The 27,849-nt window shown below is 35.9% G+C and overlaps 2 protein-coding genes across 2 annotated transcripts; both read left to right on the forward strand.

Moving 5' to 3' along the window:
- The first annotated feature begins 9,559 nt into the window (after window positions 1-9,559).
- On the forward strand, window positions 9,560-10,429 carry LOC126661863 (uncharacterized). Its single transcript, XM_050355743.1, has one exon. The coding sequence runs from the start codon at window positions 9,560-9,562 to the stop codon at window positions 10,427-10,429; it is 870 nt and encodes a 289-aa protein (XP_050211700.1).
- Window positions 10,430-13,132: 2,703 nt separating this feature from the next.
- LOC126661864 (uncharacterized) lies at window positions 13,133-16,418 on the forward strand. Its single transcript, XM_050355744.1, has 5 exons — window positions 13,133-13,136; window positions 13,184-13,282; window positions 14,752-15,017; window positions 15,165-15,946; window positions 16,085-16,418. The coding sequence occupies exons 1-5, from the start codon at window positions 13,133-13,135 to the stop codon at window positions 16,416-16,418; spliced, it is 1,485 nt and encodes a 494-aa protein (XP_050211701.1).
- The last annotated feature ends 11,431 nt before the right edge of the window (window positions 16,419-27,849 follow it).

Consider the following 27,849-nt stretch of genomic DNA (forward strand, 5'->3'; position numbering starts at 1 on the left):
AGAAAAAAATGAAAAATAAGAGAGAGAGAGAGAGAGAGAGAGAGAGAGAGAGAGAGAGAGAGAGAGAGAGAGAGAGAGAGAGAGAAGTAAATCTGAGAAAAAAAAGAGATATACATGTTAGAGTAAAATTAAAATACTTAGAGTAAAAAATAAGGCCTAATTACTTAAAAACCACCCACCTTGTAACTGTTTTTCATTTATACCATGACCTAGGAAAATTTTCAGTTGTACCCTATTTTTTATTTTTATGTTTCATCTCTACCCTAATGAGTTGAATTGACCTATTTTCTTTTGAAAAAGTGTTTAAATTAGTTCTTCATTTTTAACCTATATTCTGATAAAACGTTAATGTTAATCATTTATGATTGTTCTTAATATTTTCATCCTTAAATTAATTAAATCATCAAATTTTATAATTATGGGGTACAAATGAAGCATAAAAATCGAAAATAGGGTACAATTGAAAATTTTCCTAAGTCATGTTATAAATGAAAACAAGTTATAAGGTGGGTGGTTTTTAAGTAATTAGGCCTAAAAAATAATAAGAAATAAGTATTATTATAATAAAAAAAAGATTATAGAGTAAAAAAATAAAAGTGCTAAAAAGGTGAGGTATTTTCTATATCTTTTCCTTGTTGAGATATAATTTACTATTATTTTAGAAAATAGAGTATTTTACCTAATTTTTTCTAAAAAATATAGTTAGAAAAATATTTTTACAAATGCTATAAAAATGATACAATATGCTATACATTTTATATATTAAAAAATATTATGTTTGAAAAAATGTAAATTAAATTTTAAATGTCACATTTATGGTTAGAAAAATGTATATTATAATTTAAATGTTATAAATTAAGTTTAGAAAAATTAAAAATTATTTTTTAAATATTATAAATTATGAGTTAGAATTTTAACATTATAAGTTATATATGTTTAAAGTAAAAATTATAGAAAAATATTTTATATTTTAAATATAAAAAAATTTATTGTTAGAGAAAAGTAAATGAAATTTTTAATGCCAAAATTTGATGTGTATTATATTTAAATGTTATAGATTAAGTTTAGATAATTTTTTTTAAATACTATAAATTAGGTTAGTATGTAATGTGTTAAAATGTAGTTAGAATTTAGAATTAATTCCTAAAAAAATCACGAACTTTACACGAAGTTTTATTTTAATCATGACCTTTAAAAGTTGTCATTAAAAGGAACGAACTTTCATTTTATTTCAAATCTATCACCAAAGTAAAATTTTGTGTATTTTATGTGACTAAAAATTCCTAATCCTATATACTCTAACTGACAGATAATAAGATTTGATGTTAATTAATAACTTGGGTCTTTAATTAATGGTTTAGTGAAGAATTTAGTCAATAAAAATATACTGAAATGATGAATTTGAAACAATATGAAAGTTCGTGCCTTTAAATGGCAACTTTTAAAGGTCATGATTAAAATAAAATTCCGTGTAAAGTTCGTGATTTTTTTAGGAATTAACCCTAGAATTTATAAACGTTAACATAAATTTTTTATTGTATACAATTAGAAAATTTTGCATTAAAATTGAAATATAAATTAGGTTAATGTTTTATTTTAGTACGTAGTATTAATTTAAAAAACGTAGTATATAATTTAGGATTAAATAAATATTACTCCCCCCGTTTCAAATTGATAAGCACTATTTTGAATTTTTTTGTCCCAAATTATAGGGAGTAATTTATTTTCTGAATGCTTGAATTATATATATATGTCCTCATTAATTGCATTATCTTACATTAAAAAGAGAGCAAAACTCATATCGGCTGCCTATCATACCAGAAGCACCTATAGATCCGACTAAGCTACGACATCGATGGCAAGAGCGGCGTCACCCCCCCCCCCCCACACCAGTGTCGTGTCCAGACGACGCTATTGTCACGACCCAAATTATTGAGCCGAGACCAGTGCTAGGGAATAAAATATATTATTATATAAAAAAAACGTTATTAGGAAGCCTCTTTAATTAATATAAATACTTCTATCGAAATCTCATATACCTTTTCTAAAAACCAACGCAACATGATTCGCAGGAACCAGGGTCTTACAGTGCGATGTCTCACATCCAGCACTGCCCTGTTTCAACTCATAAATACAACCAATTCTATTCATGGAAATTGGTATAGAAATCAAAACTCTACTCATATACTGACACCTATGAACTACTGCAGCTCTACAAGAATTCATACTTTGTGTAAGTCCAAGCGCCTCCTGACACAAAGGAGATGGTCTGTCTGATCCGACTCTGTCACCTGAAATCAACAGTGAGGGGTCAGTATTTGGGAAAATACTGAGTGAGTTTGCATATTTACTAATAAGCATTTAAATAAAATATAAAATTGATAATGTAACCAATTCGATCAAATGAAGTCAAGTAACTAATCCGGATGAAACCCTATTCTTCAAATATATGTCGATATACGATAATAACGATAATAATCAAATCGATCGATTCAATTGTTAGGGTCCCGAGACAATTCAACCAAATTCAACCTCTACCGTCACTTTATCCCAAGTTGTGGGTCCCGGGATAGTTCAACCGAGTTAAACCCACTGGATACGAGTCCCGAGAAAGTTCAACCGATTTAAACCTCGTATCCAATTCGATATATATATTCCAATTTCGATACGATACGATATTCGATATTCGATGTTCGATAATATGGGCCCTTTTCATAACTTCTCAAATAAAAATTTGTGATCACACAGGTATGAATGCAAATTCCATATAAACATTCACGATATAAGCAAATGCGATGTAAATAAATGATATAAAGCATTTACGATATAAAAAAAATATACTTTTTAAAAACTCACTGTGACCGCTATACAAATATGCAATATTATAATCCCGCAAGCGTAAGCTCCATACGTCATTTGATCTCGTAGCTATTCCAGCTCGTCGGCCTGGTAGCTTGTCGGTACATCAATTACTTATCCGAATTACCTGTACATTTAATTCATAAACGTAAATTTAATGCTAAAATCCTAAGTTATAAACGTAGGTTAACACGATCCTATTCTAAATACGTCTTTTAATTTTGATCGTGTTCTAATACTTAGTCGAGATACTTGTTATATCTCTTATTAATTGAATTCCAATCATAGGTTTCTTATATCTCGAAACCCTAGTCGAACACGTCGTGTTCGATATCTAAATTTCTCGTTTTCAGGGTCCGTGTTTCCTTTTCAATGTCCGACACTCATAAAGTCGGAAAACGAGGTCATAGCGGGGCGGAAATAACCTTTAGGTGCTTCGAATAAGCTGCGCGCCCGCACAATTTACTTGCGCGCCCGCGCAACGTACTTGCGCGCCCGCGCAACGTACCTCCAGGACTCGCCCTCGGGCCATTCCGACGTGCTTTCGATAAATTTTCGAATACCCATTATTCAAACAACGTTCCGAAACGTTTATAACACGAAATCTAAAACTAAAACACTAAAAATCGATCCTAGATCGTTAAAACGATAAAACCGTTCCGTGGCCTAAAACTTTAACTCGATATATAATCAAATTCATCCATTAAAAAGGCGAAACGTCAAGCTTACCGTGATTCGCCACTGAATACAATAGATTCGAGCTATAGAACGTCAGAAACTGACGAGAAACGGCGAAACGGCGACGAAGCAAAATTGATCGCCATTTCTCTCTTCTTTCTCTGGATCATGCTTTCTGATCCATTCTTATTTCCTTCTTCTTAAGGAAATGAATATATATAACTTGGAAAATTTTCCACTTTAATCCTTCGTTTCTTTAACTTAAACCAATTCTCTTTTAGACTTTCTAATTTAACCAAACGGTTAATTATTTACTTTACTCAATTACGTACGTATTATTTATAACCAAATAAATAATACGATTCTAAAATTATTATTTTCCGTCAATAACCCTCTAATTTCTATTTTCGAGGTCCAATTGGCTAATTTACACTTTAGTCCTTAAACTTTTCAAAAATTGAAATTTAGCCCAAAACGCAGCTGCGTCCTAATTTTAAAAGGTGTCCGATTGACCCGAAACTTTTACCACAAATACTATAAAATATTTCGCGGACCTTGGTGAACTAATATCCATCAAGAGATTTATATTTTATTTTATATTAATTTTCTCACCTTTTCCTCAAATCCCGCTAATACGCTTAATGAAAATTAGTGAACATTTCCCAAAAATATTAAATTAAATCCATATTAATTTAATTTATCAGAATTTACGACACGTGGCACGATTTAATTATATTAAATATTCGGGGTATTACAGCTACGCCCCCCTGTGGGTGTTCATCCTTTTAGGGGACATCATTATTAAGCTAGGTCCATCTCTTCACAGCCTATGTTTTCATCAGACCAGCCTTCATCCTCTCATCAGTTTTACAGGGCTCGGCACCGCAGCTCTTCCAGGGTTCAGGGGCTGGAGTCACCGCTTTAGTCTACAGTCCAATTGGGACGTTCCCACCATTAGCATCTTCACCATTTCAGCAAACATTTCCACATTCTGTGCAGCCTTCTTATAACCCGGATTTGCCTTCTCCACATTATCCGAGACTATCGCCTCCAGTTTATACTCAGTGGGATCAGCCGACATAAGGGGGCAGAGACGTTTTTCCATTTGGTAACAGATGGCCAGGCTTAGACAACATGGAGGCTTCGATGATGCAACAGCGCGACATGTTTTCTACCCTGGTGGCGGCCACGACGAGTATTGACCTTGTCGAGGACCAGCAGAGTGAGGATGAGGACGACGGCAACAACGACAATGCAGGCCGGGGGGGGGGGGGGGCGAAGGAGGTGATCGATGACATCCACGTTATCGCATAGTCAGTACAGGCATGCATGCTAACCGTCAGATACACAACTTGCGGCTAAAGCTCCCGGTCACTGCCAGATATGACGATAGGCCCCTCAGTGATTTTATTTGTCATTTTCACATTGCTATCTCATATTTTATTTATTTTATCGATAAACACGTTGATTAGTTTGTTTATTAAATGTGTTTTCCTATTTTTAATGAAATAGAAATTTATGTTTTCATACTTGTTTAATGAAATAGAAATATATTTTCATATTTGTACAATAATTTTGGTCGAATGTTAAAAAAATTCAATAATTAAAACGTTCAAAGTTCAATAAAAAAACATTCAATATATGATTAGTAAATTCTAAATTACATTTAATTGTTATAGAAAAATGTAAAACTGTAAATTAAATTTAAATAATTTAATATTAATATTTGTATTTATATTTAATATTTATATTTTATGTATTTTAGATTTAATTTAAAATTTATTTCTATTACAAGAAAAATTAAATAAAATTATTATTTTTAACATCTATTAAAAATTATTTATTATTTTCAATCATTGGGAGAATTTTCTCCCGATCAGTGCAAGGAATCAAATGGTGCCATGCAATAAATTTATTGTAACTCGCAGAAAACTTTTGCGAGTTACAATAAATTTGATGTTGCTTCGCATGTGGAGCCACATCAGCAACTCACAGAAGTCTTTTGCAAGTTACCTTAACTCGCGAAAAACTTCTTTGAGTCGCTAACTTGCAGAAGATTTATATAAGTTGCATATGGAAAAAGGCACAAAGTGCGAATTTTTTCCATGCATAAGCTAATGTGGAAAATAAATAACAAAAAGAAGAGTTAAATAGGCATTAACCCCATTTTTCACCTTTCAAATCATTAAGGTAAACTTTGCGTTTGAGATGGAAACATTAGAGTCATTTGTATATGTATCAAAAAATTATTATATCCAAAATTTGATTGCATTTTTGATAATATTCAATCTATTCAGGCATGGATTAGGTTACCGGGAATGCCAATTCACTACTATAACAAGAAAGTCTTAAGGTACATTGGTCAGTTAGTGGGAAATGTCATTAAAATCGACTATTGTACCGAGGCCGCAGAAAGAGGGAAGTTTGCTCGTATAGCAGTGGAACTTGATCTCAGCAAGCCACCGGTATCCCAATTCAGCCTCGACGGTAAAGTTCAGTTCGTCGAATACGAATGCCTCCCTCGTATTTTCTTTAATTGCGGGAAGTTTGGCCATGTTAAGGAATTCTGCCCTGACATAATAGTCCAACAAAAACCAGCAGCGGATGGTATGAAGGAAGGAGTGCAGTCGGGTGTCCCTTCGCCGGCGGGAGGTGAAAAAGTACCGGAAAAAACTAATTTCGGCCCATGGATGTTGGTGAACAAAGGAGGTAAGTCAACCATTGGTAACGGTAAAAACAAAGATAACCAACATGGAAACTCCATCATAGGAAAGATGCAGCAGGGATCTAGATTTCAAATTCTAGAGGAGGAAACCAGGGATGTTAACCCTATTTTGGAAGGCGATATGGGGGAGAATAATGCTAATTTGGAAGGTGATGAGATTGAGGAAATTCCCGTTAATGCCCTGATTCTCTTCATTCCAATTCTTCTAATGGAACAAATAGCATGCAGCATGCAAGAAATGGCGGTTTACCCCTAAACAAGATAATCATAAGACTAACAAAGAAAGCCTTGGTAATGAGCCCAACCCTATAGCCCATTTATCAATGCCCGGTTTATTGTTAACCCTGTTCAAACCTCTTTAGAACCCGTTAACCATACAGCTGTTGTTGTCCATTACAATACCGCCAAAGATAAACGTACCCCAAACCTCTCCAAACAAGATACTTCCATGCAGGATATTAACGATGAAGATTTGTTGAAAGAACCTTTGGCCCCGGACTTAGGCAATTCCAGCAATGTTCGTTGTCAGAATATTCGACATGATAATAATAAAGATAGAGATATTAACCTGGTTTCAGACATTCAAATGGTTGATGATGTAATATCCCGTAAAATTAAAGGACTAAATTATTCCACGAAAGAAATAATTTATAGGACCGGGAGAACGTAAATTAAATTTAAGGATAAATTTAATTTATAGTATCTCCGGAAATATAAAATAGTTATAGAAGTTAAAATATAAAATTTGGATATTTATATTTTAACTGACGGAAATTAAGAAATGCTTATAAATTAAAATAGAATAATTTATAAGTCCCGTGTGAATATTTTTGGAGTCAATATTCACGAAATATTTTTAGAAAGTTACTCCTAAAATTTTATAGAATATGGAGATAGAAATTTTATTAAGTGGGTCTAATTTAGCCCTACTAAATTTTAAATGATTTATTAAAAATAAAATAGAAGTCCCGTGAGAATAAAAATCACGTGTTTATTCTATGAATTTCATGGTTAAAATTTCATAAAATTCGGAGTTCGTTGTCCGTTTTAGTTACGGACGAATATTTAAGAATTTGGGTTAAAGTAACGCGTGAATACCTAAGGATTAGTTTGACATTTTGCCAAACTATATAAGTGAATTTGAATTCAAAAGAATTCATTAGTTACAGAACCTAACAAACTTAGGTTTTGATATTCAGAGAACCGCAACGAAGGTAACGACGGTAGGTTCGCCGATTTCGAACCAATTTCTCGTTTCTAACTCAAATTTCTTCAGTAATCCATTATTAATCGAAGTTATAACCGTTATTTTAAATTTGGTTATATAGAAAATGGATTATACTCGAATATATAACGGATACCGTATTGAATCGAGCGTATACGTATTGCTTTTATGTTTCGACTGTATAATCGAATTGTTTGGTATGTAGATTAGCGTTTTGGATCGGAAAACAAAGTTTTAGCTCGACTGTATAATCGAGTTGCCGTGGCTGTGCGCACGCACAGCCAGACTGTGCGAGCGCACAGTCTCTTTGAGACTATGTGACCGCACAATCACCTGTGCGGACGCACAGGGACACTGTGCGGGCGCACAGTGTCCTATGCAGGCGCACAGGCCTCGCGCCAGCGCGCGTTTCCGACGTGCATTCGCACATCTAGTTCCGAATCGACGTGGTTCGAACAATTTTGAACAATATAGAATTTAAAAGGACTCTGAAACACGAACTAGGACGTTTAAAGGAATAAAAAGGACTTGGACAATTAAGGGAGTTCGATTAATTAAAACTTAGAGATGTAATTAGGTCCTCTATTAATCAAAGTGATTAATAGTTAGAGGACTATGAGTTTATATCGAGGATAAGGATAAACTATATACGTTATATGTCTATTAATGTCTATAAAGAATCTACTCTTTTGAGTTAGAATTCATGTTTCAATTGTGTTTAACATTTGTTTTCTAACTAGATCCGACGAGCAAGCAAGTTATCGGACCAGGAGAGTAGAGGGTGACCAAAAACTATTTTGTGGATAACGTTTTTGTGAGTTCACATATTTACTTTTGAATATTGATGTCAAAACATTTATAACTAAAAAATTGTTTGAAATTGCATTGCATAGAGTTGGTTTGAAACCAATATATAGATCCACTAGAACGTACTATCTATTGGGCAACAATAGGACTGTGTGATCACCGGTGTTAATAAATCATTGCATTGCATACTAGTTGGGTTCTTTGGCCAGATGCTTGCAAAGCGGCCTAGACCTAACATGTTATCCTGGGGAGCCAATAACTCTAATTACGGCCCAGCAAACCTTACACAGAGATAAGATGACTGTGATAACATGAGTTCACAGTTCATCCTGTGTTAAACAAGTGAGCATGAACTGTGGTATTAACCATAGTTAACCAAATTTGGGTTTCTCTAGGGTTTTATTTGGATCGATTATTTGGATGCACAAAGTGTGTTTACATGCGATTTCTGCTTTTATTAATATGCTTAAATAACTATGTGAATTCACTCATATTTGACCCCCGTTGATTTCCCTTTCACAAGTAAATGCCATTTTGACATGCCAGTTCTTTCTCCGGAAATTGTAATTAAATAAAGGTCACTTTAAAGCTGCAGAGTAGTTCTAGCTCCTTACAGTAGTTCATTTGTAAATGTTTAAACTCTGATATGAAACTACTGTCGGTATCATTTTGGGACAAAAGAATGTTTTATACAAAAAGGGCTTTTGCCAGTTGTTTATAAAGAAACCTGGATTTGATAAAAGCTTTATGTTTGTTTAGCATGTTTTAACTGGTTACTGGATATGTTAACTGGTTTGCACCGCTGGCATTGTTTTCGGACAGGGTTGTTTTAGGATACGTGTTGTGTACACGTACTAATCTGAGTCCAAAAATACAATCGCACGGTTTTGATTTCATGTTTATCGAAAGGTTTTCAAATACTTATGAAAAGAGATTGAGACCTTTTATGTTCCCAAAACGCGAAAAGTTTTTACTGTTTTTCTTAGGCTTGCTACAGGTTTTGGAACAACCATTCCCATTTTCTAGCGCCGGTCTCGGCACGAGTTTCAGAGTTTTCAATAACTTTTGCAGGAAGTATAAGTTTGATATTGTTGGTATTCTCAAACCCAGAATTAGCGGTTAGAAGGCGGATGATTTTATAAAAAAAGTATGGTTTATATAATTCTCATGGAGTGGAAGCTAGTGGTTTTTCGGGTAGCATATGGGTTATTTGGAACAGTAAAATCAAGATTAATATTCTTGAGAACAATAAATATTTCATTCACATGAAAGTGGAAGACAATTCTAGTACCACCCTCTTGACAATGGTTTATGCTAATCTGAATGCGAGCCTCCATAAGCACCTTTTGCAGGATTTGGATGTTCTGGCTAGCTCTATTTCCGAGCCTTGGATTATTGGCGGTGATTATAATGCTGCTCTGTATAATTGGGAAAGGAAAGGTGGAGCTGTTAATATTTTGGGAGGTTGTCGTTTATTTAAAAATTGGTTTGATCATTTTAATCTTATTGACCTCGGTTTTACTGGCTCTCTTTATACTTGGAAGAGAGGCAATTTGATTAAAAGACTTGATAGATTTATTCGTAATGATCTCTGGGTGAGTAACCCGATCTATCTCCAGTTTAATATCCAGAAGGTGAGTAAATCTGAGCCTAAAGCGTTTAGATTTTTGGCTGCATGGTTGGGAGATAAGGCCTTTCCCGAGTTGGTTAAAAATATTTGGAGCGAACCAGACACTTTCTCAAATTCTATTCAGAAGTTTACAGGGGTTGTCAAGGATTGGAACTTTAAGGAGTTTGGCAATATTTTCAAAAAGAAGAACTCTCTTTTGGCAAGATTGGGAGAGATCCAGAAAGCCTTGGATATGCATCATTCCCAGAACCTAAGAGATAGAGAGAAACATCTAAGGATTGAGTTAGATAAAGTGTTATTTCAAGAAGAGTTATTTTGGTTTCAAAAGTCTAGAACCGAGTGGATAACGGATGGAGATCGCAATACGGCTTTCTACCATAAAAATGTTTCTCACATGCGTCGGATGAACAACATCAAAGTGTTAAAGAATGAATATGGTGAGATTGTGGAAGACCAGACTTTGCTTAAGGGCATGGCTCGTGATTATTTTCAGAAATTATACTAGAGATAACACTCCTCTTATTCCCTTCCCTTGCAAAGGCATGTTTCCCAGAATTTATTAAGATATGTATAACTCTATCTCGGCTCCTATTCTCTCTGAGGAAATCAAGTCGGCTTTATGGGATATGCAACCTCTTAAAGCTCCGGGTCCGGACGGCTTACATGCTCTCTTTTATCAAAGTCAATGGAACGTGGTGGGTAATAGCTTATGTGCTTTTACCAAAGGTATTTTTGACAGTGATAACATTCCTAAAGAGGTTAATCAAACCCTGATCACGCTTATTCGCAAGTGTGAGAATCCGGATTCCCTTAAGTTTTTTAGACCTATTAGTTTATGTAATATTTCCTATAAAATCATTACTAAATTAATTTCTAATCGGCTGAAGAAAATTATGCCTCTCATCATTGGTCCGGCCCAAACCAGTTTTGTTGCTGGCCGCAACATCACTAATAACATTATTTTGGCTCAAGAGGCGATGCATTCTCTGCGTAGGAAGAAGGGTCGGAAAGGTGTGATGGCTATAAAGATCGACCTGGAGAAGGCTTACCATAAACTTTCTTGGGACTTTTTATCAGATACGTTAAACAAGGTTGGCATTCCGGATATTCTGTCGAAGGTTATTATGCAAGGTGTTACAACGCCTTCTATGAAGATTCTATGGAACGGTAGCCCGCTGAAATCCTTTGACCCTACTTGCGGTATTCGCCAAGGAGACCCTCTATCTCCGTATTTATTTTTTTATGTGCATTGAGCGTCTTTCCCATCTTATCACTCAGGAACATAATAATCGGCAGTGGAAACCTCATGTTATGGGTAGGGGATGTCCTCCTCTATCCTATCTTTTCTTCGCGGATGACCTTTTACTGTTCTGTGAAGCCTCGCTTGATCAAGCTGAGGTGGTGAATAGGGTGTTAAATACTTTTTGCAACTCTTCCGGTCAAAGAATCAGCAAGGAAAAATCGGAAGTTATTTTCTCTAATAATGTCTCTGCAGGCTATGGTAATTTGATTGATCAAAAGCTGGGTTTCTCCAAAACTCATGACCTGGGGAAGTATTTAGGTATTCCCTCACTGCATGGGCGTTTATCTAAAATTCACACCGCTGGGATCTTTAATCGCGTGTGAACTATACTCTCTATTTGGCAGGCCAATACTCTTTCTTTGGCCGGTAGAGCCACTCTCGCTAAATCTGTGATTGAAGCTATTCATGTTTGCGCGATGCAAACGACGACGTTACCTAAAGGGACTTGTGAGGAAGTGGAGAAACATTGCCGTCAATTTTTATGGGGTTCAACTAAGAACAATAAGAAACTTAGTATGGTCCGTTGGCCGACGGTCTGTCAACCTAAGGTGCATGAAGGTTTAGGTTTCAAGAACATGGTTATCATGAACCATGCTCTTCTCATGAAACTTTGTTGGCAAATCATTGCCTGCCCAGATAAATTCTGGGGTAAATTTATTATTGCTGAATACAAGTTTGACTCCCATTACCCTTTGTGTATGACTAAAACTGCAGGCACTACGCATCTCTGGAGAGCTTTAAATAGTCTTTGGCCCGAAGTTAGGAATGGCGTGCACTGGGCTCTTGGGGACGGCAGGCGAATTTGTTTCTGGCTGGACCCTTGGCTGGGTGATAACACTATTTTATTTAATTTTGCTATTTGTAGTATCCCTGATAATATGTTACATTGTTGGTCTGGGAGTTTGTTGATGAAATAACAATTGGTGGTGGAGCAAGTTTGCAGCGCATCTTCCAAGTGTTTGGCTAATGAGAATTGCAAGATTTACCCCTCCTCACCTTTCGCTTGGCAATGATTTTCAATATTGGGGTCTCTCTCCCTCAGGTCATTTTACGATGAAAACGGCTTACAACTCCTTAGCCAACAGCCCGTGGAATGAAGATGAGATTGACTGGAGTATTTTGTGGAAGTGGAAAGGACCTGAAAGAGTGAAGCACACGATCTAGTTAGCACTTCATGAGTGACTTATGTGTAATTCAAAGAGGTTCCGTCGGCATTTAACGAAAGATCAGTCCTACCCGAGGTGTGGCGAGACCATAGAAGATGTCAATCATGTCCTTAGAAGTTGTTTTTTTTGCTAAACAGTACTGGCTAAGGGTCATTGACAAGAGACTTCAAGTTCAGTTCTTTTGAACCTTGCTGAGAAATTAAATTTCAACAAAAGCAAAGATTGGAGTTGTTTATTTGGGATAAGCATTTGGAAATTATGGAATTGGCGAAACCTTGTTATTATTGGCAACAAACGTATCCCAGTTTCGCAATTGGTTTTGGACATCCAAAATAAGGTCCACTATGTTACAAAGACTCATGGGAATCTTTTCCGTCAAGACGAGCGCCATTCTAACAGATGTGATATTTTAATTAGCTGGAAATGCCCTCCGTTTCAGTGGGTTAAAATTAATACCGATGGTGCGTTTAGTTCTGCTACTGGTATCGCTAAAGCCGGAGGCATCATTCGTAATGCAGAAGGTAGATGGCTTGGTAGTTTCTCTACAACTATTGGAGAGGGCTCCGTTTTGGAAGCAGAGTTAAGAGGAGTGCTCCATGGTCTTCAACAGGGCTGGAATTTGGGGTATCGTAAGATTCTGCTCGAAGTCGATAATATGACGGTGGTTTAGAAGGTTACTGATAGGAGTGAAATACTCCTATCGGTTCGAGTCTTTTTAGCATCGCTTCGAACGTTTTATATGCGTTTTTAAAGCAATTGTATGCCTTATTACGTGTATGTGCAATTTCAGGTAATCAGAGCGAATATGAAGGTTTTTGGTCAATAAAGGGCGAAGTATCAAAGAAATCTAAAAGACGGAAGCTAGAACGCAAGATAAAAGAGACCCAAGGTTTACCAAGGTCTCTATCGAGACAAAGGAGTACAAATCGAGATGCCAGTTTTTAGGCAGGTCTCGATCGAGAAGGCTCTTGTACCAAGCTTCTCGATCGAGACCAGGGTCTCCAAAAGAAGCCGAGAGCATGCTAAAAATAGGGTCTCGATCGAGAAGCTTTCTTACAAAGGCTTCTCTATCGAGACATGAAGAAAAACCTGGAGTAAAATCTTTTTGGGTCCGTGTGCTAGTGGGCCCATTTTCCCCTTTTGGCCAAACCTTTGTACTAGTGGATTTGTCATTTAGCCTCTTTTGGCTTGGCTATATAAGGCCTTTTATATTTTTAGGGTAAAACATTCTACACTTTTAGCCTCAATCCTAATATAGTACTTTTTATTTCCTTTTGTAGAGATCTACAATTGTTCTTATTGTTCTTGAGAAGTAATTTCCAGATTTTAGTTTCCTTTATGATTTTTCTTCTACTACAAGTCTTATTATTATTTCAAGCTTCATTATCTAGTGAATATTTTTATTTACACACAAGCTCTACTTAAGGTAATTGTCTTTTACTCATTATGAATAGCAATAGATGTTTAATGTTTGTTGATAAATTAGTAATTCTTGTTATCTTCACCATGGTTGGCTAAACCCCATGTTTGGGGGTTAATTTGAATCTTAGTTGTGTATGATTGGGTTAGGGTTTTGGGGTTGTGTTGATTGTTCTAATTAAGGAGCCTAAAGCTTGCTTAGATTAGCTACCTAAGTATTGTTCTTAAATTAATTCTCACCTTGAGAGAGGGTTTATTAGTTGGATTTGATTAATTAGAGACTTAATTAGTAACACCATGAGAGTGGGTTAGTAATTAGGTGGCCTATGAGTTGTGAATTATTTGTTAATTGCCTCTATTTGCGTTTAGTGCTACGAGAGTAGGTTAAGCTCGTTTAGTCGCGGTTTTGTAGCTCTTTGAGGCTCGAGAGAGCGGGAGTTGCAGTCTAGAACACTCGGTCCTCGTTAGAACCCTAAACCCGATACCCTTGATTGCATGACCTAGGAGGATTATTAGCTCCTAAACCTCTTTATCACTTGAATTTCGTTAATTATTATAGTGTTTACTCGTTTCTTTAAATTAGTAAATTGTTAATTCCTAGATTAGCGTAAGTTGTTAGTAGTTGGTTGATTAGTTATTAAGCAAAAACATTTATTCTCTTGCTAAACGAATTGAAGATCAAAATCTAATTCACTCACTTTGAACCTCTCATCCTTGTGGGTATGATAATCCGGACTTATAGTCCACTATTTACAAGTTGGTAAGTAAAATTTGCTAACAAGTTTTGGCGCCGTTGCCGGGAATGAGGTTGCGTTCAATTGATTGAAAGTATTTCGAAATTCGGTCGAGTTAGCGTTATTTTCTGTTTTCATTTTGATTTTATTGTTATTAATTGTATTTCGTGATTTACGCTCGGTTTCCTTGTTTTTGTTTGTGAAGGAATTCGTTTTTCGTGTATGCACAATACGCGACGAGCAAATTTACCACTAGAACCTTATCATGATAACCTCGGTAATTACGAAAGGAGTGTAAGAAGAAGAGCTCGTATACCCGAAGTTATGAACAACGAGGGAAACAATTATGATGAACAAGGGCGGTTCAATCCTCTAATGGATGAAGGGGAGCAACAATATCCACCCGCTCCTCCATTAGGGAATGCGAACCGACCAAGGCAACAAGACCACCCGAGGGATGATCGACCCCAAGTGCACGCACAAATGCAAAACCAACAAAGAAAAACTTTGGGTGAGTTTTTCTTGCCGGATGTGGATAATGCCACTTTTGGATGCTTCGCAATGCCGGTTCAAGCGGCAACTTTTGAGATCAAGCCGAGTACCATTCAACTTTTGGAGAATCGTTGTGCCTTCTTTGGGTTGAGTCACGAGGACCCTAATGAGCATATCGCCAAGTTTTTGGGTGTTCTAAACACATTCAAGCTTCATGGGATAACGGCGGACCAAATTAAGCTTCAGATGTTCCCCTTCTCCTTGACGGACAAAGCTAGCATTTGGTTGCATTCTCTACCGAATGAGTCCATTCACAATTGGAGGGAGTTGGCTCAAGACTTTCTTAACAAATATTTCCCCCATGGCAAGACTACAAAGTTAACCAAAGACATACTTGAGTTTGTCCAATTTGAAGGAGAATCACTTCATGAGGCATGGGAGCGGTTTAAGGATTTACAACGGAGTGTGCCCCATCATCGGCTCAATAGAGAGCATGTTATACAAATTTTCTATGATGGGACCAATGTCACTACCCGAGCTACTATCGATGCGGCTTCGGGCGGTTCGCTTATGCAAAAGACTTATGAAGAAGCTCTTGAATTGGTGGAGAAATTGGCCGTGGTTAGTAGTACTTGGGGTCCTATGGATAGAAGAGCACCAACCACTCAAAAGTCGCTTATGACTCTTGATCAAGTGAGGGAGATGGAGTCCATAAAAGCTGCAAATGCTTCGCTCCAAGCTCAAGTGGATGCTCTCAAGAAACAAGTCGCTCCTATGCAAAGAAATGCTCCGGTGGCTTATGTTCAAGTAGGTTGTGAATTTTGTGGTGACTTTGGCCATTCGGGAGGAGAGTGCCTAGTTACGGGGCAAGCTTTGAGTGAGCAAGTAAACTACACTGGGGGACAAAGGCAAGTAAATGATCCTTATTCCAACACTTACAATCCCGGATGGAGGAATCATCCAAATTTTGGGTGGAGAAATCAAGAAGGGCAAGGCAATGCTCAAGGGTCTAATCAAGTGGGTTCAAGTTTTCAAGGCAACAATAGGCCTCCACAACAACAAGGTCACTATGAAGGCAATCAAGGTCCAGGGTACAACTATGGTGGTAGACCTCAACACCCACCCGGTTTTCAACCACAACGGAATGTGGATGATGGGAATGTGCTTTACAAGGTGCTAGAGAAGTTGGATAAAATGGATCCAAGAGAGCTTGATGCTAGGCAAAGGGAAAAGAACCAAGCTTCCACGATCCATCATTTAGAGACTCAAATCTCCCAACTTGCCATTAATCTTCAAGGTAGACCTCAAGGAGGATTGCCGTCCACTACGGAAACTAATCCTAGAGAGCATGTGAAAGCCATCAAAGTTGTGGAGCTTTGAAGCAGTAGAGTCCTTGATGTTGATCATAACAAGGATTTTGAAAAAGCTAATGGCAAGAAGCCAATGATTGTGGAGGTTGAGCCTCAAGTGGTAATAGATGTTGCAAGCTCTAGTCAAGAGCTACCAAAGTCTTGTGAGGAGGTGGCTATTGATATTGATGTTGAAGAACCATATGTGAGGCCACCACCACCACCACCTTTTGTGCCTAGAGTACCATTCCCAAGTCGGTTGAGAAAGGCTCCGGATAATGAAAAGTTTCATAAGTTTCTTGAAATATTCAAGAAACTTCAAATAAGCATGAGCCTAGGGGATGCCTTGCGAGAGATGCCCCAATACGCTAAGTTCTTGAAAGACATAATTATGAACAAGCGAAGTTGGGAACAAGGCGGAACAATTCCTCTAACGAAAAGTTGTAGTTCTATTATCCAAAGCAATCTACCGACCAAGCTACAAGATACAGGGAGTTTCACGATTCCTTGCTTAATTGGCACTTCTACTTCTCTTAATTGTCTTTGTGATTTAGGTGCAAGTATAAATCTAATGCCGTTGTGTCTTTTCAGGAAAATATGTGGAAACCAACCGATAAAACAAACTTCCATGATGCTCCAATTGGCCGACCATTCGCTCAAGAGACCGCACGGGGTTGCGGAAGACGTGCTAGTAAAAGTGGGCAAGTTCATCTTTCCGGTGGACTTTGTTGTGCTTGATTATGCGGTTGACAAAGATTGCCCCATGATTCTCGGGCGTCCTTTTTTGAATACCGGGAGAGCATTGGTTGATGTTAATGCGGGGAAGATAACATTAAGAATGAATGATGAGAGCATGGTGTTTGACATCAAGCATGGCAAAAGCAAGTGTGAGGAGGAGAAATGCATGAAGATTGATACTATTGAGCCCACATTGCATGTGCCAATAAAGGAGGTTCCTAAGAAAGAACCCGAAGTTGTGTGTGCAAAAATCGAAACAACACCTCATATCAAGCCACGCAAGGGAAAACCAAGATGTTGGGCATCATGGAAATTGAAGCTCAACGGGATAGCAACCGCAAGCAAGAGACATATATGCATGGAAGTTGCTACTCTTGGTGAGTACGTCCAAGTTCAAACCTCTCAAGCACATTCACATGCGGGGAAGTTGATTTCTAAGTGGAGCGGACCATTTAAGATACGGCGCAAATTGAATGATGGTTTGATTGAGTTGGAGGGGGCCAATGGAGATGTTTTTAAGGTGCTTGGAGAATGGTGCAAACCATATCCTAGAGTGTTGATCGATGAAAGTCGCAAGCAAGTCGCTCTTTTTGATCCTCCATGAATTTGAGGATCACTAGTCGAGCTTTCGACTCTAAACAAGCGCACTTGGGAGGCAATCCCAAGAGGTTCGTCTTAGTGCTTTCATTTGTTTTTAGTGTTTATAGTTGTTTAGTGTTTATGTTTGTTTGTTTATTTTCCGTATTTTCTTTGTTTTGTTCAAGATAACGCCGGTGTGTTTTGGTTGTGGTGTGTAGGGTACATTGAGAAACCATGGTGCAGATTTTGTCATGGTCTCGATCGAGAAGCTCTTGGAACTATGCTTCTCGATTGAGACCTCCCTCTCTTTGAGAAGCCGAGAGCATGCCATTTTGGCGTCTCGATAGAGACTCGTTTTCCCAGGTGGGTCTCGATCGAGAAGCCCTCTGAATTCAGTAAAAGTGTGCAATTTCCAAGAGACACAAAAGAGAAGCACATGGATTGCTGAGGTGGCACGATCTTAAACCGTTCAAGGGAAACACATTTGACATGGATTGCTGAGTTATCTTAATCTCACACATCCATTTCAAAAAAAATCAAATTTTGCCATAAATAGCCACCCAACACTTCATCTTCTCCATCTTTCTTTTCCTTATCTAGCAATCTTCCATAGCCAAAAAGCTTATGTCTCTCTCTTCTACCAAAACATCCACCACACTTAGCCACCACCAAAAGCCGCCCAAACAAAATTCTGACTTCACTTCCGACTACCTTTTTCTCTACTCTACAATGTCTCGATGCGAGATTATCGCGAGGATCCCGCACCAAGGAGGAAAAAGGAAAGTGTGAGGAGGAAGGGTAACGAACCGGCCGAACCAAGTGTCGAAGGAGGAGATGTCCCGGAAGGAGTGCAATGGGAGCAACCGGCTCCAAATGTTTTTGCGGGTGGAAGTGCTTTTGAGGCGGAGCAATGCCAATTCATGAAAGAGCAAAAGGAAATGTGGAAGTAAAAGGCGACAAGAAAAAAAAAACTAAGGGATTACTTCAATGCCCAAGGGGGGGCCTCGCTATCCATCGCCGACACCATCCCCCGAACCGCCGGTGTTCGATTGAACACTTGAGATTTGATTTTCTAAACTCAACTCCTATTCAATTTTTATATGTCTAATTTCTTAGCATTGAGGACATTGCATCGAAATGTGTGAGGAGGGTTGGAAAATTGAATGTAGTTGCGTAGGACTGTTTGTGTTATTTTTATTGTTTTCTTGTGTTAGGATTGTTTAGTTTATTTTCTTGTAAGCTTTGTTATTGTGATAGTGTGTAGGTTGTAGTGTTGCCTAGCACTAATCTCTTGTCTTGAAATCATGTTTAAGGAAATGAGAATTTATGCAATTTTTGAAAATTTGTCAACAATTGATATCTCCCGGGCTATGAAACGTGTAAATATTTTCATCTAGTTTAAACAATTCATGGTGGATGCTTGCTTAATGAAATGCAATGGAATTGGACATGTTTAGTGGCATTAGGACGAGTCCATTAATTGTGTGATTTTTGGACATGACTGAGGTACTTGATTCGGATGCATGATATGTGCTTTAATGGAAATTCTTATGTCACTTTGAGTATGAACATATTTTGGCATGAATTCATAAGACTTAAGCATTTGAGCATGACACCACCCTTTTATTTGAGCATTTTGAGCCTAATAGTTTATTGTGAGTGTCGTTTTGTCGGAATTCCTAGAATTTGCTCGGTGTCCATTCGAGATTGCATTGTTGAATGATCGATGATTAGATGAGTATGGCATTAGGTGTAACCAATTCTAGAGACCACTTTAAATGCTTACCTTTTACCTCTAGATAGCCAAGTTTGGGCCTAGACCTTTGTTGATATGACCGTATTCACACACTAATCCCGTTCTTCCATTTCCACTTTAAACACCCGAACTTGACTTGAGAACTAGTGTGAGGAGGATGAGGTAGTAGTTTGATGAAAAAGAGAGTTTGAACTTGAATTTAAAAGGGAAATTCCATGCCTAGAAAGTTAGAAGAGAAAGAAAAAAAAAGAAAAAAAAGAGAAAAGAAGGAAAATACAAAAAGAAGAAAACGAAGAATAAAGAGAAAAGAAAAATAAAGGCATTAGAATGAAATAAGAGTCAAAAGAAGTTCAAATGTGCTAAATTCCAAGCTAGCCCAAGTGTTTGATGATTAATGATTTATCTAGTTCCAAGTCAAGTTTTAGCCGAAATATCAACTTTGACCTACCCCGACCCTTGGCCACGTTACAACCCGGAAAAGACCATATGATAATTGTCGATCATCGAGCTAAGTAGTGGAGTCTAGGACTATGAGCAAACTTATGGGAATTCCGTATTTTGTGTGCTTCATTTCTTAGTCTTAAACACTTGCGTGTGAGAGCGAAATCTTGTGAGAAATATTTGCTTGTGTTTAATGCTTATGAGTGATTGCCATTGTGTTCATATTCTAAGATTGACCAAATGATCGCATATCCCTTAAGTGATAGTACTCTTATGATTGTCGGTTGAAAATTTGTTAAACTTGATGACTTGTCTTGAGTGCCATCTTCATATGCCTTATCTATTGCATTCCTCATTTGTTTGCATGAATCATGAGTTATTGACACTAGACAATTACATTTGCACCTTCATCGATTGGGAGTACTTTTGTTGACGAGTAGTCGGTTTTGCTAAGTTCTTGAATCCTAGTTATAAGTGAGTTTTGTTCTTGCTTGAGGACAAGCAAGAGATTAGTGTGAGGAGGTTTGATAGGAGTGAAATACTCCTACCGGTTCGAGTCTTTTTAGCATCGCTTCGAACGTTTTATATGCGTTTTTAAAGCAATTGTATGCCTTATTACGTGTATGTGCAATTTCAGGTAATCGGAGCGAATATGAAGGTTTTTGGTCAATAAAGGGCGAAGTATCAAAGAAATCTAAAAGACGGAAGCTAGAACGCAAGATAAAAGAGACCCAAGGTTTACCAAGGTCTCTATCGAGACAAAGGAGTACAAATCGAGATGCCAGTTTTTAGGCAGGTCTCGATCGAGAAGGCTCTTGTACTAAGCTTCTCGATCGAGACCAGGGTCTCCAAAAGAAGCCGAGAGCATGCTAAAAATAGGGTCTCGATCGAGAAGCTTTCTTACAAAGGCTTCTCTATCGAGACATGAAGAAAAACCTGGAGTAAAATCTTTTTGGGTCCGTGTGCTAGTGGGCCCATTTTCCCCTTTTGGCCAAACCTTTGTACTAGTGGATTTGTCATTTAGCCTCTTTTGGCTTGGCTATATAAGGCCTTTTATGTTTTTAGGGTAAAACATTCTACACTTTTAGCCTCAATCCTAATATAGTACTTTTTATTTCCTTTTGTAGAGATCTACAATTGTTCTTATTGTTCTTGAGAAGTAATTTCCAGATTTTAGTTTCCTTTATGATTTTTCTTCTACTACAAGTCTTATTATTATTTCAAGCTTCATTATCTAGTGAATACTTTTATTTACACACAAGCTCTACTTAAGGTAATTGTCTTTTACTCATTATGAATAGCAATAGATGTTTAATGTTTGTTGATAAATTAGTAATTCTTGTTATCTTCACCATGGTTGGCTAAACCCCATGTTTGGGGGTTAATTTGAATCTTAGTTGTGTATGATTGGGTTAGGGTTTTGGGGTTGTGTTGATTGTTCTAATTAAGGAGCCTAAAGCTTGCTTAGATTAGCTACCTAAGTATTATTCTTAAATTAATTCTCACCTTGAGAGAGGGTTTATTAGTTGGATTTGATTAATTAGAGACTTAATTAGTAACACCATGAGAGTGGGTTAGTAATTAGGTGGCCTATGAGTTGTGAATTATTTGTTAATTGCCTCTATTTGCGTTTAGTGCTACGAGAGTAGGTTAAGCTCGTTTAGTCGCGGTTTTGTAGCTCTTTGAGGCTCGAGAGAGCGGGAGTTGCGGTCTAGAACACTCGGTTCTCGTTAGAACCCTAAACCCGATACCCTTGATTGCATGACCTAGGAGGATTATTAGCTCCCAGACCTCTTTATCACTTGAATTTCGTTAATTATTATAGTGTTTACTCGTTTCTTTAAATTAGTAAATTGTTAATTCCTAGATTAGCTTAAGTTGTTAGTAGTTGGTTGATTAGTTATTAAGCAAAAACATTTATTCTCTTGCTAAACGAATTGAAGTTCAAAATCTAATTCACTCACTTTGAACCTCTCATTCTTGTGGGTACGATAATCCGGACTTATACTCGTAAGTAAAATTTGCTAACAGTTACAGGAAAGGATAATGCAGCTCATTTGTCGAATGTTGTAGCTGCTATTAAAGCTCTTATCAGAAGAGATTGGGAAGTTAAGATTTCACACATTTATATGGAAGCCAATAACGCAGCAGACCACCTTGCTTCTCTGGCCGATGATTATCTTATTGGTTTCTCTGCTCATGATCATCCTCCTCCCAGCCTGTTATATTGGCTTGCTCATAACTTGCATGGCATATCATATGTTAGAAACATTCTTATGTAATCGGGTTTAGGCTTTGCCTCTTTTTCTTGTATCAAAAAAAATTATTATATTTAACATCTATTATAAAGCATTGAGAGAATTATTTCTCTAATCTATTTTTTTTAATTCTTCACTTTTATTATTTTGTTACAGTTATTTTCTATGTGATACATTTTTCTATTGTACCATGTTATGTCACGTAGATTAACTGAAGGATTTTTTATTTTTATAAAACTATATCTCTCATTGTTATTTTGTATTTAACCAAAAAAAATATTAATGTCGCAAAAGGGATGTTAACTTATTTTTTTTAAAAAAATAATAATAAAATAAGACCAAATGTACATATTAGACCTTCATGTTAGATTCAGTTTTAAATTTGAAATCTAATAATTTTTTTTAAAATGGAGATTGTTTTAAAAATAGATTATAAAAAAAAAAACTAAAAGAGATATTTGGGCTAATATGTCTCATATAATTAATAACAAAAAAGTTGAGTTTTTAGAATAATAAATTTAGTGTGTGTGTGTGGGGACACTTTTTTTCAAAAAGGTAGCAAAGTGACAAGGGATTGAAATGTCCAATAATCTGATTGCTAGAATTCAAGTGTACTAGATTGATATACAACAGTAAATTTGAAGGACTGAAGCGTGTTTGTTGTAAATAACGCATAAAAATTCAAAGAGATTGTGATAAAAATATAAGAAATTGGACTAATTACTATGCCTTATAAATTTATGGGCCAATTTGTTAGTTTGACGAATTCAATTGCCCAAAACCTAAAGCCAGTGGCACTAAATGTCTATTTTGACATCTTTAGGAATATAAAACATCCATTTTGCCACTTTTTCTATGGTATACATTGATAATTTCGAAATTGACTTCAAATTACGTGGTTCGGCATTAAGCGTACATCCACGGGCGAAAGAATCGAGCTATCCACTAATCATCAAAAGTAGTACAAAATTGGTGGAGAATCACCAAATAGAGAATATCTCTATTAAATATGTCCTTAAAAAAAATCCACAAAGTGTTTAACTCTCTACAAGAAGTAATCCAAAAGGATAGGATTAACTATATTTCTCACATCACACACACCCCCGTTTTCCCCTTATTCACATTAATGTGTAATCTACATTGTGTGTTCGGGTCTTTTGGTACAATTCTAAAATATTAATAAGGTATGGTATATATAGGGAACAAATTAGTTGTAAAATTAGGAATACTAATCCTAATTGGATTATACTTCTTAATTACCCAATGACAACAAAGATATCATTCAACCAAATACTCCATAATTGAATCTTAGTACTATTAGAATTCTAGACACATATTCCAACAATTTTCACTTTTCCTTGAATTCTTGAATAAATTATGATTACTGTTGTGCTTCATCTTCTTCATTTTAATCTTCTTTGTATCAAGTAATTGTACCTTGCGAAATTTATCAAATAATAATTTTTCCATAATAATCATAATCTATAATAAATATGAAAACCAAATTGGCTCTGATACCAATTATTGTAACATTGCTATCGATTGTTGTATATCTGGTACCAATTGTCGCGACCAGTTCATGATCAGATTGGTATGCGCAACGGAATCGAAACCATTCGGTGGGTACTGATTTATAGATTTGATGAACAAATTGTAAGAATCCTAATAGTTGACAAATATCTATTATTTAGCCTTAATTCTAGTACATATCTCAACGTATTATCATAGGTAATTTGTTACCTACTGCTGTTTTGGTATCAGCAAACTCCATTGTAAATCATCAAGTTTCAGGTACGATCTATACCTTTGGTCATTCCATGGATTGTGAAAAGTTTGACTCTATATCTGTAAGATTTAATGGGAAAAATTATCCCCTTTGGGAATTTCAGTTTCGCATTTTTATAGAAGGAAAAGCATTCTCTGGAATTCTAGATGGATCATTATGTAAACCAATTGATGATAAAGAAAAGGCAAAATGGAAGGCTGATAATGCAAAAATAATTACTTGGATTTTAAATTCTGTTGATAAAGAAATTGCTTTGAGTTTGAGATCTTTTAATACAGCTAGTGCAATATGGGCTCACCTTAAGAAAGTATATTCTCCAACAAACCAGGCTAGATTATTTGAAATTGAATATATGATAGTTAAACTAAACCAAAACGATAAGGATATAAGAAGCTTTTACTCTGAATTGTTGAGTCTATGGATTGAATTAGACATGATATCGTTTAACCTTGTTGAGAATTTTGCTTTTCAAGAGTTAAAGAAAGAAAGAGATAGGAGTAGAGTGCTTCAATTTCTTATGAAACTCAGACCTGAATTTGAAAATGCTAGAGCCAACATAATCAATCGGGGACTGAGTGATATTGATTTGATTTTGGGTGAACTTTTTCGAGAGGAAACTCGATTACGGACTCGGGCTAATTTGGATGCTCAAACTAATTCTGTTGATGCTGTTTTCTTAGCTTCTCGTGACAGGCCCCTAATGAGACAATCAAGTGGAGATCACAACAAAACTCAATGCAGGTTTTGTAATGCTTATGGACATATACAGTCCCATTGCAAGAAGAGGAATGAATGCAATTATTGTAAAAAGAAAGGGCATGTGATCATTGAATGTCGATTGTTACAAAAGAATAAACAAAATCAACATGCTCTCCTTGCTTCTGGTTTTCAGCCAGAACAGGATACAGTACAAATCAACATGCTCTCCTTGCTTCTGGTTTTCATCCAGAACAGAATACAGTCAACTCCAACACTACTACCTCCAATCTCACACAGGATACTATTCAACAAATGATTCAAACAACCATGCAAAATATTCTACCAGGTGCTATCTCTTCTGCTTTTTCTGCTGCTGGATTATCATGGTATCAGAGCCTTGTCCATTCACACAATTTGAGTTTGGCCCGGCCCACGTGAGATTTACGTGAGGGGGGACTTTGTTGCTCGGCCCGTACACGCTACGCGTGAGGGGAGTGTTAAGGTGGAAAATCCCACATTGATTGTGTGTGTGAGTGGACATGTGTTTATATATTGGTTGGGCACCTCCACTTAATACCAATTGGTTTTAATATGGAATCTAACACAAATAACAATAAAGCAAAATAATAAAAAACACAAGAGATTTACGTGGTTCGGCGTTAAAGTGTACATTCACGGGCGAAAGAATCGAGACATCCACTAATAATTAAAAGGAGTACAAAATTGGTGGAGAATCATCAAGTAGAGAACATATTTCCCTAAGAAGAAATACCCACAAAGTGTTTAACTCTCTACAAGAAGTAACAAAAAAGGGTTAGGATTAACTTATATTCCTCACCCCCCCCCATTCACATCAATGTGTAATCTACATTGTGTATTCGGGTCTTTCGGTACAATTATAAAATATGAATTAGGTAAGATATATATAGGGAACAAATTAGTTCCTATAATATTACGAGTATTAAACCTAATTGGATTATACTTCATAATTACCCAATGAAAACAAAGTTATCCTTCACCCAAATACTCCATAATTGAATCCTAATACTATTAGAATTCTAGGCACATATTTCAACACTTCTTTCTCCACCATCCATCCTCCACCATCGCTCTCATTTCCGCCACCACCACCATCGTTCTTCCACTCCTTACCCCACTGCCGGTGCTCGCGGCAACCTAGAAATTGCTGTCAACCTCTCGGTGCGAAGAGCTACTGTGCAAGCAGAAATCGCTTCTCTAACTTCGCTCCACAAATATGCCAACACTGATGTAGGCGACGTTGTCGTCGCTGCTGCGGAAGAGGAAGAGCCGTTGCTCAATAAGCCGCTCAACCTCTTCCAGACGATGATGATGATGCTTTTGAGTGAAAACTGACAATGAGATTGGTGGAAGGAGAAAATTTATTTCTATGGGTTTTAAGGATGTGATTTTGTGTCCTTGGACATGTGAAAATATAGACTGAATTGTTTCTATGAGATTTATATTTGGTCATTTTGTGCGACTTTTATTTGACCTGTTTCAAAAAATCGGTACGGACGAAAAAACTGCTAACAACAACATGCCTGATTTTTAACAAAATATTGAAGCTTTTTTCAATCAGTTTAAGAGTCCAAAGTCAAATGTGAAAGAAAGCACTTGAATTTTTGAATATGTTGGAGTTGATGCAAAAGAAAGCACTTGAATTGTCTTTGAACTCTGAAAAGGGTATAGGTTTTAGTTCTGATAGTGCTAAAAATGAAGGGAAAAGTTTAAATCTTGGTAGTGATAATGTTGAGAATTCAAGTACAGAGGTGGATTCTAATGAAGAATTGGTCATAATTTTGAAATTAAAGAATGGTAGTAGTGGTGGCGATTCCTCATTTTTGTAGTATGCTACCTTTATGTCCTATTTCCATTATGTCGTATTGTACCTTTATGTTGTATTTCCTCTGATATATTTTCGATATATCTCAGATATATTAAATAATTATTGATTTATTATTTATAAAAAAATTATTAAACGACACGTAGGTGAGTTAATTTTTTTTTTTAAATCTAAAATCAAGACCGGCGCTATAGAATTATTGATAGAGCAGATACATTTTCGATACATTAGATAATTATAAATTTATTATAATAAAAAATAAATAGTTAAACGACGCATAGGAGGGTTAATTATTTTTCAAAATCTTGAATCGATGATTGTCAAAATTTTATATTATGATTATATTTTTTATACATATTTGATACATTTATTATAGTTAATACGATAGAGGGGTCTTCGCAAAGTATCAACAATGGCGGTGATGAGGTTTACTTTAGGGTTAATGTCATAAAAATTCACCAACTTTATACGTTTTCTCATTTTAATCACGCCGTTTAAATAATCATTTTCATACACGAACTACCAATTTTTCCCAAATCCATACATCGTTCAAAAATCCGATAAAAATTGTTGATTTGACAGCAAATAGTGACATGCCATAACGAACCGGATAATGACACGTCAACAATTTTTCCTTAATTTTTGAACGATGTATGAATTTGAGAAAAATTGGTAGTTCGTTTATGAAAATGACGATATTTAAACGACGTGATTAAAATAAAAAAGCGTGTAAAGTCGGTAAATTTTTATGACATTATCCTTTTAATTTATACTTGAAAATATGGAATATGATACTTTTTTTTATTTTAAATGTAATTCAGATCTCGTACTTAAATATTGGATACATTTCCGATACATATTTGATATATCTTCAATACATATTTGATCGTCCGAACCATTTTTCTTGTTTTTTAATACATCTTTTTTAAAAGTTTTATTACATATATTTTTATACATATTTGATATATATCCAATATATAATTTATACATAATACAAATATTTTTTTACTACATTTATACACGACAAATACATTTTTTTAAACGTACTTAATAAATACATCTTTGATAAATCCTTGATACATCTCTAAAACATTTTTTAAATGTATTAATTGGATACATCATTGATAAATAATTTGTACATGATAGTTATATTTTTACAACATAATTTATAAATAATATATATATATATTTAAATATACTTAATAGATATATCTCTGATACATAATTATACATAGTAAATATATTATTTATACATTAAACCCGTATTCGGTATATATTAACAGTATATTCGATAAATAATTTTTTAAATTATAATTTTTAAAATTGTATCATTTGTGTATT

This window comes from Mercurialis annua, linkage group LG8, assembly GCF_937616625.2.
Source record: "Mercurialis annua linkage group LG8, ddMerAnnu1.2, whole genome shotgun sequence".
Classification (NCBI taxonomy): domain Eukaryota; kingdom Viridiplantae; phylum Streptophyta; class Magnoliopsida; order Malpighiales; family Euphorbiaceae; genus Mercurialis; species Mercurialis annua.

Coding starts and splice junctions, on each gene's coding strand:
- LOC126661864 (XM_050355744.1), top strand. Junction 15,018..15,164: donor CGAGGGATGATCGACCCCAA/GTGCACGCACAA, acceptor CAACTTTTGGAG/AATCGTTGTGCCTTCTTTGG. Junction 15,947..16,084: donor AACTACACTGGGGGACAAAG/GCAAGTAAATGA, acceptor AGGCAACAATAG/GCCTCCACAACAACAAGGTC.
- LOC126661863 (XM_050355743.1), top strand. CDS start 9,560: ATGAAAGTGGAAGACAATTCTAGTACCACCCTCTTGACAATGGTTTAT.